The sequence below is a fragment of the Camellia sinensis genome, chromosome 2 (genome assembly GCF_055761805.1).
Source record: "Camellia sinensis isolate YWXY chromosome 2, ASM5576180v1, whole genome shotgun sequence".
NCBI lineage: Eukaryota > Viridiplantae > Streptophyta > Magnoliopsida > Ericales > Theaceae > Camellia > Camellia sinensis.
In genome coordinates, this window is record NC_138962.1 from 17,354,136 (window position 1) to 17,368,425 (window position 14,290).

At 31.2% G+C, this 14,290-nt stretch overlaps 1 protein-coding gene across 2 annotated transcripts; it reads right to left on the reverse strand.

Moving 5' to 3' along the window:
• Window positions 1-483: 483 nt before the first annotated feature.
• On the reverse strand, window positions 484-9,864 carry LOC114286261 (heparan-alpha-glucosaminide N-acetyltransferase-like protein (DUF1624)). 2 transcript variants are annotated; one of them, XM_082903878.1, is made up of 13 exons: window positions 9,575-9,864; window positions 8,004-8,141; window positions 7,711-7,792; window positions 7,078-7,154; window positions 5,532-5,632; window positions 4,136-4,262; window positions 3,298-3,414; window positions 3,126-3,211; window positions 2,711-2,777; window positions 1,965-2,043; window positions 1,582-1,673; window positions 764-907; window positions 484-641 (listed from the first exon to the last, which is right to left on the reverse strand). In XM_082903878.1, exons 1-13 carry the CDS (start codon window positions 9,722-9,724, stop codon window positions 606-608), a joined length of 1,296 nt encoding a protein of 431 aa, XP_082760004.1. In that variant the 5' UTR covers window positions 9,725-9,864; the 3' UTR covers window positions 484-605. The 2 variants fall into 2 exon arrangements, with proteins under 2 accessions (XP_082760004.1, XP_082760010.1); XM_082903884.1 differs by lacking the exon at window positions 9,575-9,864 and adding an exon at window positions 9,268-9,391.
• Between the last annotated feature and the right edge of the window lie 4,426 nt (window positions 9,865-14,290).

The window sequence follows — 14,290 nt, forward strand, 5'->3', positions numbered from 1 at the left end:
TTACTAATAAGTGCGCACAAGAACAAGAAAAAAAAAATCTGACATAAAATAAAAGAACACAGAACATTTTCACTGAAATCAATTTTATTTTTATTTTTTTTTTAAAAAAAAAGCTTGTTTTCTTCAATTTCAATATTAAATAATGTTTTAATGATACTCATTAACATCTCCCAATTCAAAGTTAAGTGGGCCCCTTAATAATAAAACATTAGAGGGTGCATCATAATCCAAACTAACTTCCTTAGTTCCAAAGCATCCATCAAATATAGATAAAATAGTTCCATTCCAAATATACAAAATTAGGTAAATTAGTTATGAAAATAATGTTTACAAATCAGCATTAATGGTCGGTTTGACCACACCTAATTGGTGTATAATTAATATGTATATATTGTGCTGGGAAAAAAATCGCACAAAATTTCATCAACGCAACTTGGCTCATGGAAAGTCTAGCAAACATGACTCAAATAATCAAATCACATGTAGTCGAATAATTTTCTTCTATTAATAGAGACATTAAATCACTGTTTCCACATTTATTGTACATACATAGAAATACAGGAGTCAAAGCCTTACTCGTGTGCACAGTGAACGTGGCAACCATATCATGACTGTCGAACCCGTGTTACAATCCAGTGAACCTGTTGAACAAGAAAATGCAGAAAGAGTACAGTGTTATTTTAATTTGGCTGTTAATTTGTTTCAAAGTGAGAAGATGGTTTGGTGGTGATAGTGAAAAGCAGTCGTTGATCTTAACACTTACAACGTTGTTTTCAGGGGCATTCCAGTAGAATCCTTGAATTGCTATAACAGCTAAGTTAGAGCTTACGAGAACAAAAATACTGAGAGCATGTTTTCCAATCCACTCCAGCGCATATGTCAAATGTCTGTGACCATGAATATCTACCTGTAACAGAGAAAATAGGAAGCAGGTCGATTTGATTATGTCTTTGACAATCAGAATCAATATATGAAGAAGTAATTATAAAAGTGATACATTAGAAGTACAGAGCAACAAAATTAAAGAGGCCAATCAATTTGCTCAGCAGATAAAATCCAAATGCAACTACCAGAAGCAATCAATGGCAGTAGAAAATTTTCATTTGAGAAGTCAAACATTCATAGGTCATTCAGGCACAAAATGGAGAGTGATTCAGTGACATTTTGATTGTTCAAGTGGTTGACTAAAAAGAAAGTTCACAAGTCATGTTCTATGCCTTTAGCTCAATTAGTAACAGGAAAAATTCTAAATTTAAAAACTAGAATTAAGAGTTGAAAAAAGTATGTGGCAATGGAAGATAATTTGTGTCTTTACTGAATCTTACTTTAATCACGTTCTATGCTCTTCTTTATTTTTATTTTTTTTGGGAAGGTGAGTATGTGGCAATGGAGGATAAATTGTGTCTTTACTGAATATTACTTTAATCAAGTTCTATCCTCTTTTCCTTCTTTTCTTTTTTTTTTTCTTTTGGGAAAGGTGAGTAAAAGATATTTTTGTTGTCCAAATATTAACAATAAATCCATGAAGTGCTGTCTGAAAGTTTTCAACCATTCAATTTAATGTTATTGTTTAGAACTCACCAATATATACAGAGCAGAAAATGTAATTCCTGCAGATGCAGATGTAACCAGCATGTAACTGATTGTGTACAGAGGTTTGTTCAAAGGGATACCTGAAAGGAAAAGAAAAAGTCAAATATCAGTATCTTGGCTATTGAAGCGTATAAATTTAAATCCAGATTTTAATTTCCTGGCATCCCTCTCAAACGAACAGGAGCACCCAAGGTCAATTTCAGCCAAGTAGAAAAAAAAAACAGAATTCTAACGTTGGCGGTGCAGAAAATCCCTTTTAGCATTATCATTATTTCCCTTACTTTTTTACTTATCCTTCTAATACCGTGTCTTCTTAAAAAGTAAAAATAATAATAAGTTAGGAGAAAAAGGATGGTCATCATTAAGCATACCTACTAGGGCAAGGAACAATCCAATTCCCAAAAATGAAAATGAAAATATGCACCAATTGTATAACCGCTCTTTATGGTCCTGCAACACAATTCAGAAACGTTAGATTCCCTTTATTTATGTAACTGATAGGAACACAACAGATGATTTCGGCCATTCACAGTATGTATCTCTGAGATAAAATTGCGCCTCCATGAATGAATTGTCTTTTGAGTCATCTAATAAAGGGAATGCTTACATTCTAAAAGTGTAATATAAGGCATTAAGCAATTATATTCTTGCAAACTGTCTCATTTTCATCCAGGGAATGCGCGAAAGTATTAACTTAACAACAATAACATATTGCCATTTATCTAGATTTATTCTTAAATCCTGCAGGTATTGGCATTAAATTTTTTTACAAAGTAAACTCACCAATTGAGTTTTGTGAAATGCTAGGCTTCATGAAAAAAATATCAAGAAAAGCTTCATGAAAATTCTCCATCTTTAGATTAGTTTGTAGTGTTTTATTGGATGTCATGCAATCATCCTTAGATTAGTTTCATGAAGTTTTTCTTGATATTTCATTCATGAAGCATGGCATTACTCTTTGAGTTTTCTAAGAATACACGTGCCCATTAATTTATCAAAAAAAAAAAAGAAAAAGAATACATGTGTCCATTAAAGTTTAGCAGTAAACACCAAAATTAAGAGAAAAGATAAAAAGTAGAGAACAAGGGAACAATCAATTGGTGCAAAGATGTCTTACCTGTAATTGTCCAAGAATGTGGCCATACTGAAGTCCAATTATGCACGTCACAGCAGCTGTCAAGGAACTTCAAATACAGGGTGTCAACAGTACACATTACAACTCCTTGAAGGTTTTTTAATAAACTATAAAGTACAGTCACTTCTGCATATCTAAATTCAAACTATTAAACAAATGTGCCTGAATCATGTAAGTTATAGATCTAAATATGCTTTCATGACTAATCCAATTTAAGGAACCATTTAATCATAGCCAAATATAAATGACGTCATATTACAGGTTCAAAATACCAATATTTCACGCGTATTGCATTTTCATGTAATAAAAATGAAGACAGCGACGATAAGATGATACATAATAGAACAGAGGTTTGAAGTGCCATCACGCAGGAAAAAGAAAGGATTAGATTGGTCACCTTAATATACCTTCAGGATCAAAAGCAGCATGACACCATGACGGTGAATTATCTGAAAGTTGGCTACTGCTGGAAATATTGCATTCCTGTGAAGGGGATGCCATATAGGAATCAACTGATTGCAGAATGTAAACCAAAATTTTACAAAATTTTACCTTCAGAATAGAGTTACCTTCAAGTTTCTATAAACGGGTTTTGTATATAGATGATTAAGACCAAGAACATAACGATCTATCATTCCAGCAGCATTACAGGCAGGTCCATGATCTCCTCTTGTGGAACATGTCACCTAATATGACAAACCTCATGAATGGAGGATTTAGATTATTTAACAAGTTTTTGTAATATGGATAATTATCTTCTGTGTAATTTCTCACATATTAGCAAGTATTCAACTATTATGTATGTCCCAATATCAAATAGAAGAAAGAAATGAGTTGATGCTTAACGCAGTAATATTTGAGAATCACTATAATCACTAAGAATGGCATAGACATCCTTTTGTCTTAAGGTGACTTGAACACTGCAAAACATGGTTTCCACAATAAATCACATGCTCTGAAAAAGCATGAAGATTGGAATATTCAAATTCAACACTCCTATTTAGCTTGCTTGTGTTTAGAATAATCAATATGTGGTTAAAGTAATCGAATTTCAACCAAGATATTCTCTTTTGCTACTAAAATGACTGACTTAACACAATGCTTTTACATATTACCTTCAAAAGAAAAACAATTATCCTAGATAAGCATATCTGAGGATGATATACCATTTAAAAAGTGCCTATCAAAACCCTTCAGCAGTGACTGGAGATGAAAGTAAGCTCACACATTCATTCCACTTCAAAGCCAACAAACTCACCTTCCAACCAAGTCACACACACACACACACACACACTCCAAAAAAAAAAAAAAATGTCTCCCTACCAACATCCCTAAAATCTCCAAGAGAGTGTCAACATGACAAATCAGCTGTTGGCGGGAAAGTTAAGAGTGTAGAGCATATCTTACTGTGTAAACAAAGCTTCCATTTTTGGGAGGCATAGAAGTTGAGCTCAGTAACTCAAATTGCCAATCTGGAACATACAGGCCATATGACAACCCCAAGTATACTACCAACAAGGAACATGCAATGCACCTACAAAACAGCATTTCACATTGTCACCAACTATTGAAGGGTGAAAGAGGTAGAAGATAAAAAATGATTTTTTTTTTTTTTTTCCTATTATCTGAATTAACCATTCATTTAAACATAAAATGTTTCAAACTTTGTTTCAAAAACTTTATGAACATCAATTCATCTTGTGAAGAATTAAATGTGGAACAAATGGAAAGTAAGCAATCAACATTGAGTGGGTGGATCATACCCATGTATAAAAATTTGATCTGCCGAATTTCAACAATTATTTGAAAGTTTCAATACCAGAATCACATAGTTGCATTTATTTATTTATTATTTTTAATTTAAGAATAGATAGATTTCTCTCAAAATATATAATTAGGCATAGCAATGTGATTTGGTTGCTTGGTTAATTTTAAGTACAACATATAGTTTTAACTTAGATTATGATTTATGAATTTAAAATCATCTAAGCTTATATGGTGCATGTACGAAATGAGGTGATCCACATTGAACAAGATGTTGCGGTGATCGATTCTACATTTTACTGGTATAATAAGTCACGAGAATGTCTAGTAGGATAGTTGAAAAATTGAAGTAAAGTCAAATATTCCCTTCGGTGTGAAGTGCCACTCTTTTCTTGTTATTCTTCCTTTTGTAATTTTTTTTTTAATTTTTTTTTCAAACTTATGAAAACCACATCTTCCATTTTCTTTCTCATGCTACTTAATTCACAAAAATCCTGAACTTTGCCCAAAGATGTCCAGGTAAATGATTCAAAAACAATTTATTAATTTAAATACAGGCCATTTATGCTAGTTTCTAATTGATTTTGCGAGAAACAATTAGGAAATTAGCTCTTTACTTCTTTTTCTTCTTTTTTTATTTATCGGTAATGCATCATCATACTACCCGATGTTTGGAAGGGTAATAATATTTTTCAGTTTTCATCATGATGCTCAACCTTGTTCAATAGAATAAATGCTTGACAATTTAGCTTATCTGAAGTGAATGAGGCTAAACATCCAAGTATTCATTGTCATCATTATCAAATGTGTTAACTACTCTTTCATGTCTCATAAAAGTTTTGAAAGATGAATCTAAATGTTTAGTAAAATATATTAAGGACACTTAAATATCGACCCAAACCCAATATTTCAACCCATACAAGGAAACAAAAGAAGTGAAATTAAAGTTTCTTCAAGTAAACAACTCCAACTTTTCAAATATTATGCACAAGCCTTGAACATTACAGAACGGAAATTGATGCCAGATATGGTAACTAACCATTGCCAATAATATATCCTGAAAAAACCTATTTCCCTCCACCTTTGACATGGAAGCCATATCTCACACAAAGCTGCGACAATGTACCCAATGGATATCCTCTGGATTGAATGAAAAGATGCAGAAGTTCATTATTCCTAATGAAAGAAAGCAAGGTTGCAATAGAGAAACACTTCCCTTAACTATTAGTTGTACCACACATTCACACTGGTAAATAAGTTTATTATGTTTATGACCTGGGTGATTATCATTGTTTTGACAATATTGCTAGAGTTAGTGAAATTCCTGGCAATTTAGAAATATGATGGTAGCATTTGGTTTAATTTTAGAATCATGATTTGATAATGAAGTTGTATTTTGAGTTTGTGAATTGTTGAATCATGATTTGAGAAGAGAAAATTTGTTTGATTATGAGTTTAGAAAAGAGTTTTGAATTGAGTTTTGACTTTTTGAAATGAGTTTTGACTTTTTGAAATAAGAAAAGTTTTTTTGGTTATGAGTTTTGAAAAGAGTTTTTAAAACTTAATTAAAAAATTTATAACTCATAACCAAATACACAACTCAAAACTCTATTGAAAATTCTATTCAAAGCTCATAACTAAATTCTTTTTAAAATTCAATTCAAAAAAATAATTATTGAAAAAAAAAACTTATTTAAAAAATTCAAAATATCCCGAAAATATTTTTTTTATTTAAATATTAAAAAATATATATTATTTTTTGTTTAAAAAAAATATTCAACTAGTGCTTTAAAATTACTTTTGATTGTATATTTGATGGGAAATTTTTTTTAATTGTTTTATTTAAAAATATTTCATTATTTTTTTAAAATTACTGTGACAAATTAATTTTTATTTAAACTTTTTTTTGTCAATTTTAAATAAATGGCCAAATAATCTGTCATTTTGGATTAAAAATAATAATTTCTATATTTTAATTTAAACATATCAAAAACAAATATATTTTTTTTTTCTTCAAATAGCAGGTGGCAATTGCAAAAAAAAAAAAAAACTGTTCCGGTTGACAAGCCGGACAACCGGATACACCAAAAAATTCATAAACTGTTCGAGAGGCTGTCTAGGCAGACGACAGGGTAGACCCAATTTCAAAATTCAAACACAACACTGAAATAGGAGGGTGGAATTATGATTCAACCCCTAAACCAAACACAGCCGACAGTGTTCTATGTCAAAAAATTTGAACCGGTAAAGTTAATAGCCTATGATTAAGGGATCTTATATTGAATTTGAAGGTGAATTTTAAATGTTTAACATGCTAAAAGATCCATTTTTCGTGAAACCCATGCATATTAACATGCATTGATTACCTCTAAATAATCCCTCTGTTTTCAAAGAGATTGAAGTGATCATGAATCTATGTACAAGTGGGTGGTCATTTGTCGAATGCACATAAAAAAATAGAGGTGGAGTTAGAGATTTTACTTTTCTGACAAGAGTTATCCTTGGCACTAAAAAAAATAGTGCATGTGTAGAAAGAATTGTCAAGACAAACAATAAAAAGAAAAGGCTGAAAGCATGAAAAAGACCTGCAAAATGCCCATCCAACGTATTCTTTCAATGTCAACGCCATATGTCAAAGATGTTATTCCATGCAGATAACCACCTAAAACGAAAGAACACAAGTTCTTAAATTCTACAACTATACCTGGAAATCATATGGTCAAATTTATGTAACAGAAATGATATGAGATGACAGCAGCATAATATAGTTCAAACTGTAAGACAACAGCAAGATCACAGACCAAGAAAATGTGTTAAACCAACAAGGGAAATTGGCCGCACACTCTCATATCTTGTCCTTTATTTAGTTTCAAAAGTGAAATTTGCAGCAATTATACTTCCATCACTCATGGTAAATGAATGTTCTAAATAAAACATAATGCCAATTACAGTATTGACCACTAGAAATAGAAAACAGTTGCTGAGGGCCACAAAGGGTACAGGAATGTTAACTACAAGAATTCTTCTCCTGTAGTTAAAGTGGAATTTGAGTGATTCACTTACTTAACAAACAGAATGGAAAAGTCTTCCACAATAAGCGTGCCATTCATCACGGAATTGTTGGAAGTCTATATATAATGCCCAAAGTGTTTTGCATGGCCCAATTAGATGCGTTTATGTATTATAGGATGTAAGTTGAAAGTTGTGCACAATATTACCTTGAAGAAGAACACCAAGGAAAAAAAGCTTCAACGCCCTAAGCAATGCTTTCTGTGTAGCATCTACTCTGTCTGAAACTCTCTGAAATTAAAAAAAGGGGAGCCTTTAGTACTGAATGATTGACATCCTCAATAATCATTATTTGAGTATATTATTGAGTGCAAATGTCAGGCCAGTATATAATTATATGGAATTTCATAGCATGTAAAGCTAATTATCAAATTTAAGAATAAAAAGTTACAGATCTCTTGGCAAAAAGATTTGTTTTCCTGGATAAATATTCAATCACTACCTTATATCCAAGTGCAAGAGAAACCCCAGCAATGAAAAGAAAGAAAGGCATCACAAAGTCTGCCAAGTGTACACCATTCCATGGGGAATGAGCAATGATTGGAAGAATCGAGCCACCATAATCCACGAGCATCATAAGCTGAAAGCAAATGATACAATATATCATAAATTCCATGAGCTGAAAATATCAATATCAACAGAGTGGTCAGTTGTTATGCTTATGTTTTAAGGCTTGAGTTGAATTTCGGAGGCATTTAACCCAAAATCAATTGGCAATAGTTGCAAAGGTTTCTAGATTATATCAATTAAGTTTGTGTGTCTTAGAAAGAGATGTGAGGCAAGTCTCTAACAATTCTCTGCTCGGGCTCCCGTGTAGTTGATAGACTGATGAACGAAACTAAACAACAGATCCACGACACAGACTTACTTGCCAAGCAATAAATTCAAAATCTGCATTTAAATATAGGTAGTAAATTCACATTAAAAATTTAAAAACTTGTGTCTTTACCAAATATAAGAAATGAAAGCATCATGAGGAATTAATCTGGATTACTTTCATTCTCATTTTATTCATGCAATGCAAGAACCTCCCTTGTAACTCTGCTTTCTCTTCTGATTTAGTTTCACTTCTTCACTAGAAGTTAAAAAATATAGATCTAAGATATGAGAACTCTAAGCTCATCAATAATTAAAATATACAGAATTGATCAATTCTATTGTCAGAATCATCGCATTACAAGTTTATTAATCGTTCATATACACGTTAATGTGTGATGCAATTCACATCTGTATGGAAATCCTACAAGTTGACTTGCTACTAGTACTGCAGACAGAAATTTCAATCGTCTGGATGAATCTGCTTATAATTTCTAAATTAAACTGAAAGTAACAATTTCTGTGGTTTCATACTTCGATTGAAGATAAAACAAGATAACAGCAATTTATGCCAGAAATTTCAAAGCGTTTGGATGAATCTGCTTACAATTTCAATTGTTTCAAACTTTTCATCATGTTGAAATTCGATTGAAAACAACAATTTCTATGGCCGCATTAACAGTATAGCATGATGATCATATCGATCACGTAGCATGATGATCAAAACAATTACAAATACTTGATCGCAGAAATGAAAGAAGAAGAAAAACAGAGTGACAAAGCAAGTTGAAAACAATCGCAAAAACAGAATAAACAAAAAATGAAAAAAAAAATCGAAATGTAGATCGAGAGAGATCGAAATTGAAGTTGGGAGAGAGAAGAGAGTTTACGAAGACGCAGAAGCCGCGAAACAACACATCAAGAGAAGCGACGCGAGTAATTTTTGGATGAATCTGCTTACAATTTCAATTGTTTCAAACATTTCTTCATGTTGAAATTCGATAGAAAGTAACAACTTCTATGGCCGCATTTTGAAAGCATAGCATGATGATCAAAATAACTACAACTACTTGATCGCAAAAACAGACTGACGGAGCAAGTGAAAACGATCGCAAGGACTGAATAAACCAAAAAAGGGAAGAAAAAAAAAAATCGAAATGCAGATCGAAATTGAAGTTGAGAGAGAGGAGAGATTACGAAGACGCAGAGGCCGCGAAAGACATCGAGAGAAGCGACACGTGTAGTTTTTCGAGCTCTGGTCTTGGCGTTGGCGACAGGAACAACGTCCTCTGGCTGTTCTTCGTCTGCTTCGTTGTTCGATAAGGACTCGTACTCTTGCTCTCCCATTTTTCTCTGTTTCAACTGAGAGTTTTGGAAGAGAGGAGACTTTGAGTTGAAAACCGCCAGAACAGAAGCGTCGTTTTGTAGAAAGGGTGAGAGAGGAGTAATTATTCTATGCTTCAGAAATTTATCAGTTTGGCAACAAACTTATAAAAGGATATATAGAAAAATGGGTAAATTATATAAATAGTCCAAATAGTTTATACGATATGTCAATTTAATTTTTGTTATTTTAATTTGTTTGATTTTGTCCATTAATTTAACAAATTATGTCATTTTTGTCCAATAAATAACGGCGGTTAAGTTTGGTAGATGAAAAATCAAATTATGTGTCAATTTGGTCTTTGTAGTTTACACAATGTGTCAATTTGGTCCCGGTCAAAATTGAGAAAATTAAAACTGCAGGGACTAAATTGATATATTGTGTAAACTATAAGGACTAAATTGACACATTATATAGATTTTTCGTCTACCAAACTTAACAGCCGTTATTTATTGGACTAAAATAACATAATCTGTTAAATTAAAGGATAAAATCGAGCAAATTGAACCAATATAGACCAAATTGACACATTGTATAAACTATAGAGACCATTTGCATAATTTATCCTAAAAAAATAAAGACACAACTTCTAGCAACTTGTTAACTAAAACTCATGATAGTCAAACCAAACCTTAAGGATTAGGAGGTGAGATTGGACTATTAGTCTTACCGGACTAATAGTCTATTGTTTGTTTCATTTTTTTTCTTCGGACTAATAGTCCCCCGGACTATTAGTCCCACAAATATGGGACTATCCTATCCCATGGGAGGAGGTGGGATAGAAACCATGGGATTGGTATCCCATGAGATTATTTTGTGAAATGTCCATTTTACCCTCTATGCTATTACTTAGCAAACAATTAGAAAATGATAAAATAGTCTTTTGAACATTTATAAATTATTTTTTTAGTGTTGTTAATTTAAAATTATATATTAAATAAAAAAATTTAATTATAAATTATAAATTATGGCCTTATAAATTAAATTTTTTTAGTGTTGTTAAAAATTTAAATTTACATATTAAATTAAATTATTTTTTCAGTGTTGTTAATTTAAAATTATATATGAAATAAAAAATATAAATTATAAATTAAATTTATTTTAAAATAATAAATAATAAATTATGGCCTTTTAAATTAAATTTTTTTAGTGTTGTTGAAAATTTAATTTATATATTAAATAAAATTATTTTTTATTGTCGTTAATTTAAAATTATATATTAAATAAAAATAAAAATTATAAATTTAATTTAATTGAAAATAATAAATTAAAATAATTAAAATATTGTGCAAAAAATAAAATAAAACAAAATTTTATTTAATCTAACTAAAAATAATTAAAATATTAAAGTTATGTTTAATATTGCTATTACTTAGTAAATAATTGAAAATGATAAAATAGTCATTTGAGCATTTATCATTCTCCATAATATCCCAAACAAACATTGGATAACTAAAAATAATCCAATCCAGACATTTAATCACATGACTAAACAAACATATGATATAAATTTAGTCCAACTCAATAGTTTCGGGACAATGTATCTCAGGACTAATAGTCCGATAGATTACAATCCCTCATTATCCAATCGGTCCAAATAAACGCACCCAAAATTGATTATGTGTCTAGCTGATAGTAAAAGTTAAATAAATACATAAGCTTAATAATGAGACAAGATTATTTTGAAAAAATGATTAAAAATCATCTTTCATTTTTTAATTTATTTTGAAACACATTACTATTTCTCATAATTTTTTACATGTTTTTGTAAAAAAAATTAACTTTTAACTTTTTTCTTAAAATAGGTAAAGAATAATATTTTATTGATCGGGTACATACACGCATAATATTCATGATCTATTAGATAATGTGTGGTGAAAGATAGTGCGTACTACTGCTTTGTTATCCATGGTAGTACCAAAATTAGTTAGGTGGAGAGGCGCCATTGAGCTAGCTGGGCCGATTTGGATTAATTTCTTAACTTATTTGGTAACGTACCTATCAAAGTTTGGTTATCTTTGTTTCTTTAATGCGTATTTGCCTAGTTAAATCTTACCCGATAGTGTAACTATCAAAGTTTGGTTATGTTGATTTCTTTAATGGATATTTACGAAGTACTTGGTTTAGTAGTTGTGGAGAGCTGTTTGTGGTGTGAATTTTGGAATTCAATTCTTCTGAAGTGAAGATTAATATCATTGTGATAGTTAATTTATTTCTCTTCTATTATGGGAGTTATAACTTATATGTAATTAGTAGTGATTGTTAAATTTAGATGAATTGATTGTTAGATCTTACTATTATGAACTAGGAATGACAATTATTTTGATAATTATCTATTTTAGTTGATTTTTTTGACTAATTGACTTGTTATGCTGTTTTTTTTTTATTTTTTAATCTATTACCAAAACAATCTTTACTATTATTTCTTAAAATTTTAATACAAATGTAATGAATCTTATAATATATATCAACAATTATCAAATTTGAAACATCACTTGAACTTGTTCTATAAGTATTGAATAATTCCATATCACTAAGATATGTAGAGCTACTAATCAAAAACCTGTGTTAAGAGCTACATTTTATTCAAGCATTATTATAAAACACAAATTTTGACTAACTTAAAATAATAAAATCTATAATTATAGGTGAGATTAACACTTTGTTTAGTTGAGAGATTTGAAAAAGGGATTTAAAAAGGAAAAAGAAAAATATAAATGAAATATGAACAAAATATATTTATATTGTACTTAATTTCATCCCCATTTTCTTTCTCTTTATAAATTTCTTTTCAAATTCTCTAACCAAATACAGTGTTAGATAATTTTTTGAATGTTTAGATTTACAACTTTAAACTAATCAAATCAAGTTTTTTTTGTTTTTGTTGACATACACTCTAAAAGTGTGTGGTGAAAGCTGAAAAAATCCAAACCGGCAGGTATATCCTATGTGTGGGGGTGTCGTGTTGGGTCTATTTAGTGCTTTGCCTACGCATGGTTCGAAATCGGTTAGGTGGCGAGTTGTGATCGACGAATAAAGAAAAACCAAAGTCTTATCCCGCGTTCCGGTGATGCAGAGCTACCAATATTTTAATGTGTACTTTGGTCATTGATAGTTTTTTTTTTTTTTTTTTTGGGAGGGGGGTGAAAATTGTCGAAATATTCAGTGTAATTTTTTTTTTAATTTTTTTTTTATTTTTATAATTTACAAGACAAAAATATTCTAATAAACTTATAAAGCAGGCAAAGAGTGCTTAATTTCTACTTTTTAATTTTTAATTTTTAATTTGTAAAATGTTACACCAAACAAACTTAATAGGGGAATTGACCAGTAAATCTCATTTTGTGGACTTATAATCCATAAGGTCCTGAATGTTTTCTTAGTGACCGGGTGGTTCATTAATTTGTTTTTTGACAGTTTTGCCACTGCTAGTATTATTGATTGACATTTGGTGTGGGTTTGTATGTGATAAGGTGAATGGGTGTTTGTATGTCACGTTGATTGAAAAAGTACACTAATGCTTTTTTTAATTTAGTAAGTGTGTAACACTCAAAACATGAGACGTGGGTTGTGACGTGAACACAAGTAATTTAACACATTTATTTATTTATTTTGTGACATGGGTTGTGTCACGTTTCGGCTTTCCCACAGTTTGACTCTTTATTTTCCAATTGCCATTTGTGACGTTTCGACATGAATCTTACCATTGGTTGAGTTCACGACATAACCCAAAAACATGGGTCCGAATTACCAAAGCAAGCCCAGGATTGCAAATTCAATGCCGAAACATGTTGCAACGTCGTGTTCTTCAGCGAGTTCTGCACAGGGTGCAGAGCATGCATGCATTGGTTGACATTGAAAACCAGGAAAGAGATTTGAGAGAGAAACAATTTTGGTCAATCCCAATACATAATTCTTTCTCCAATTATGATTATGTAAACAACCTACAAAATCTTCTTTTATATCAGTTATATACATATACATATATATACCACATAAAATATATGAAAACATTATTCACAGAACCCATCAGGTAATCAAGCCATTCAATTAATGAGAAGTTTAGAAAAAGAATCGATAAAAGACATATAATATACACACAAATTGTTAAATTTAGGCAATCAATAATCGATCTGCCCGATTCCGTCATCAACGTCCTGTACTTTGTTTTCGGGTCAATTTGACGATGCGACGTGGTACGCCAACCTGCCGGTTTGACAATCATCTTGTGCCCATTGTTCACGTCGATTTGGGGTTTCTCGATCGAACTCGAACTGGTTACGATCGCTTTAGAAGAGGCCCTGTGAAAAATGGATTTAGTACTGTTCACGTCGATCTTGTGCCCAATGTTCACAACGATCATCTTGTGCCCACTCTTCTTCTTCTCCATCTTCGTCTCCGGTGACCGCTACAGTCTCTTCTTCAGGTGCGTTTCAGAGCATGTGCTTGACAAGTCCCATACGGCGTTTCTCGACATCAAACAATCAGAATTCACCTCTCAGTAACAGAGGATTGAAGGGTACAAGCGG

Coding starts and splice junctions, on each gene's coding strand:
- LOC114286261 (XM_082903878.1), bottom strand. CDS start 9,724: ATGGGAGAGCAAGAGTACGAGTCCTTATCGAACAACGAAGCAGACGAA. Junction 8,142..9,574: donor TTCGCGGCCTCTGCGTCTTC/GTAATCTCTCCT, acceptor ATTTGCTTTCAG/CTTATGATGCTCGTGGATTA. Junction 3,415..4,135: donor ATGGAAGCTTTGTTTACACA/GTAAGATATGCT, acceptor TTGTCATATTAG/GTGACATGTTCCACAAGAGG.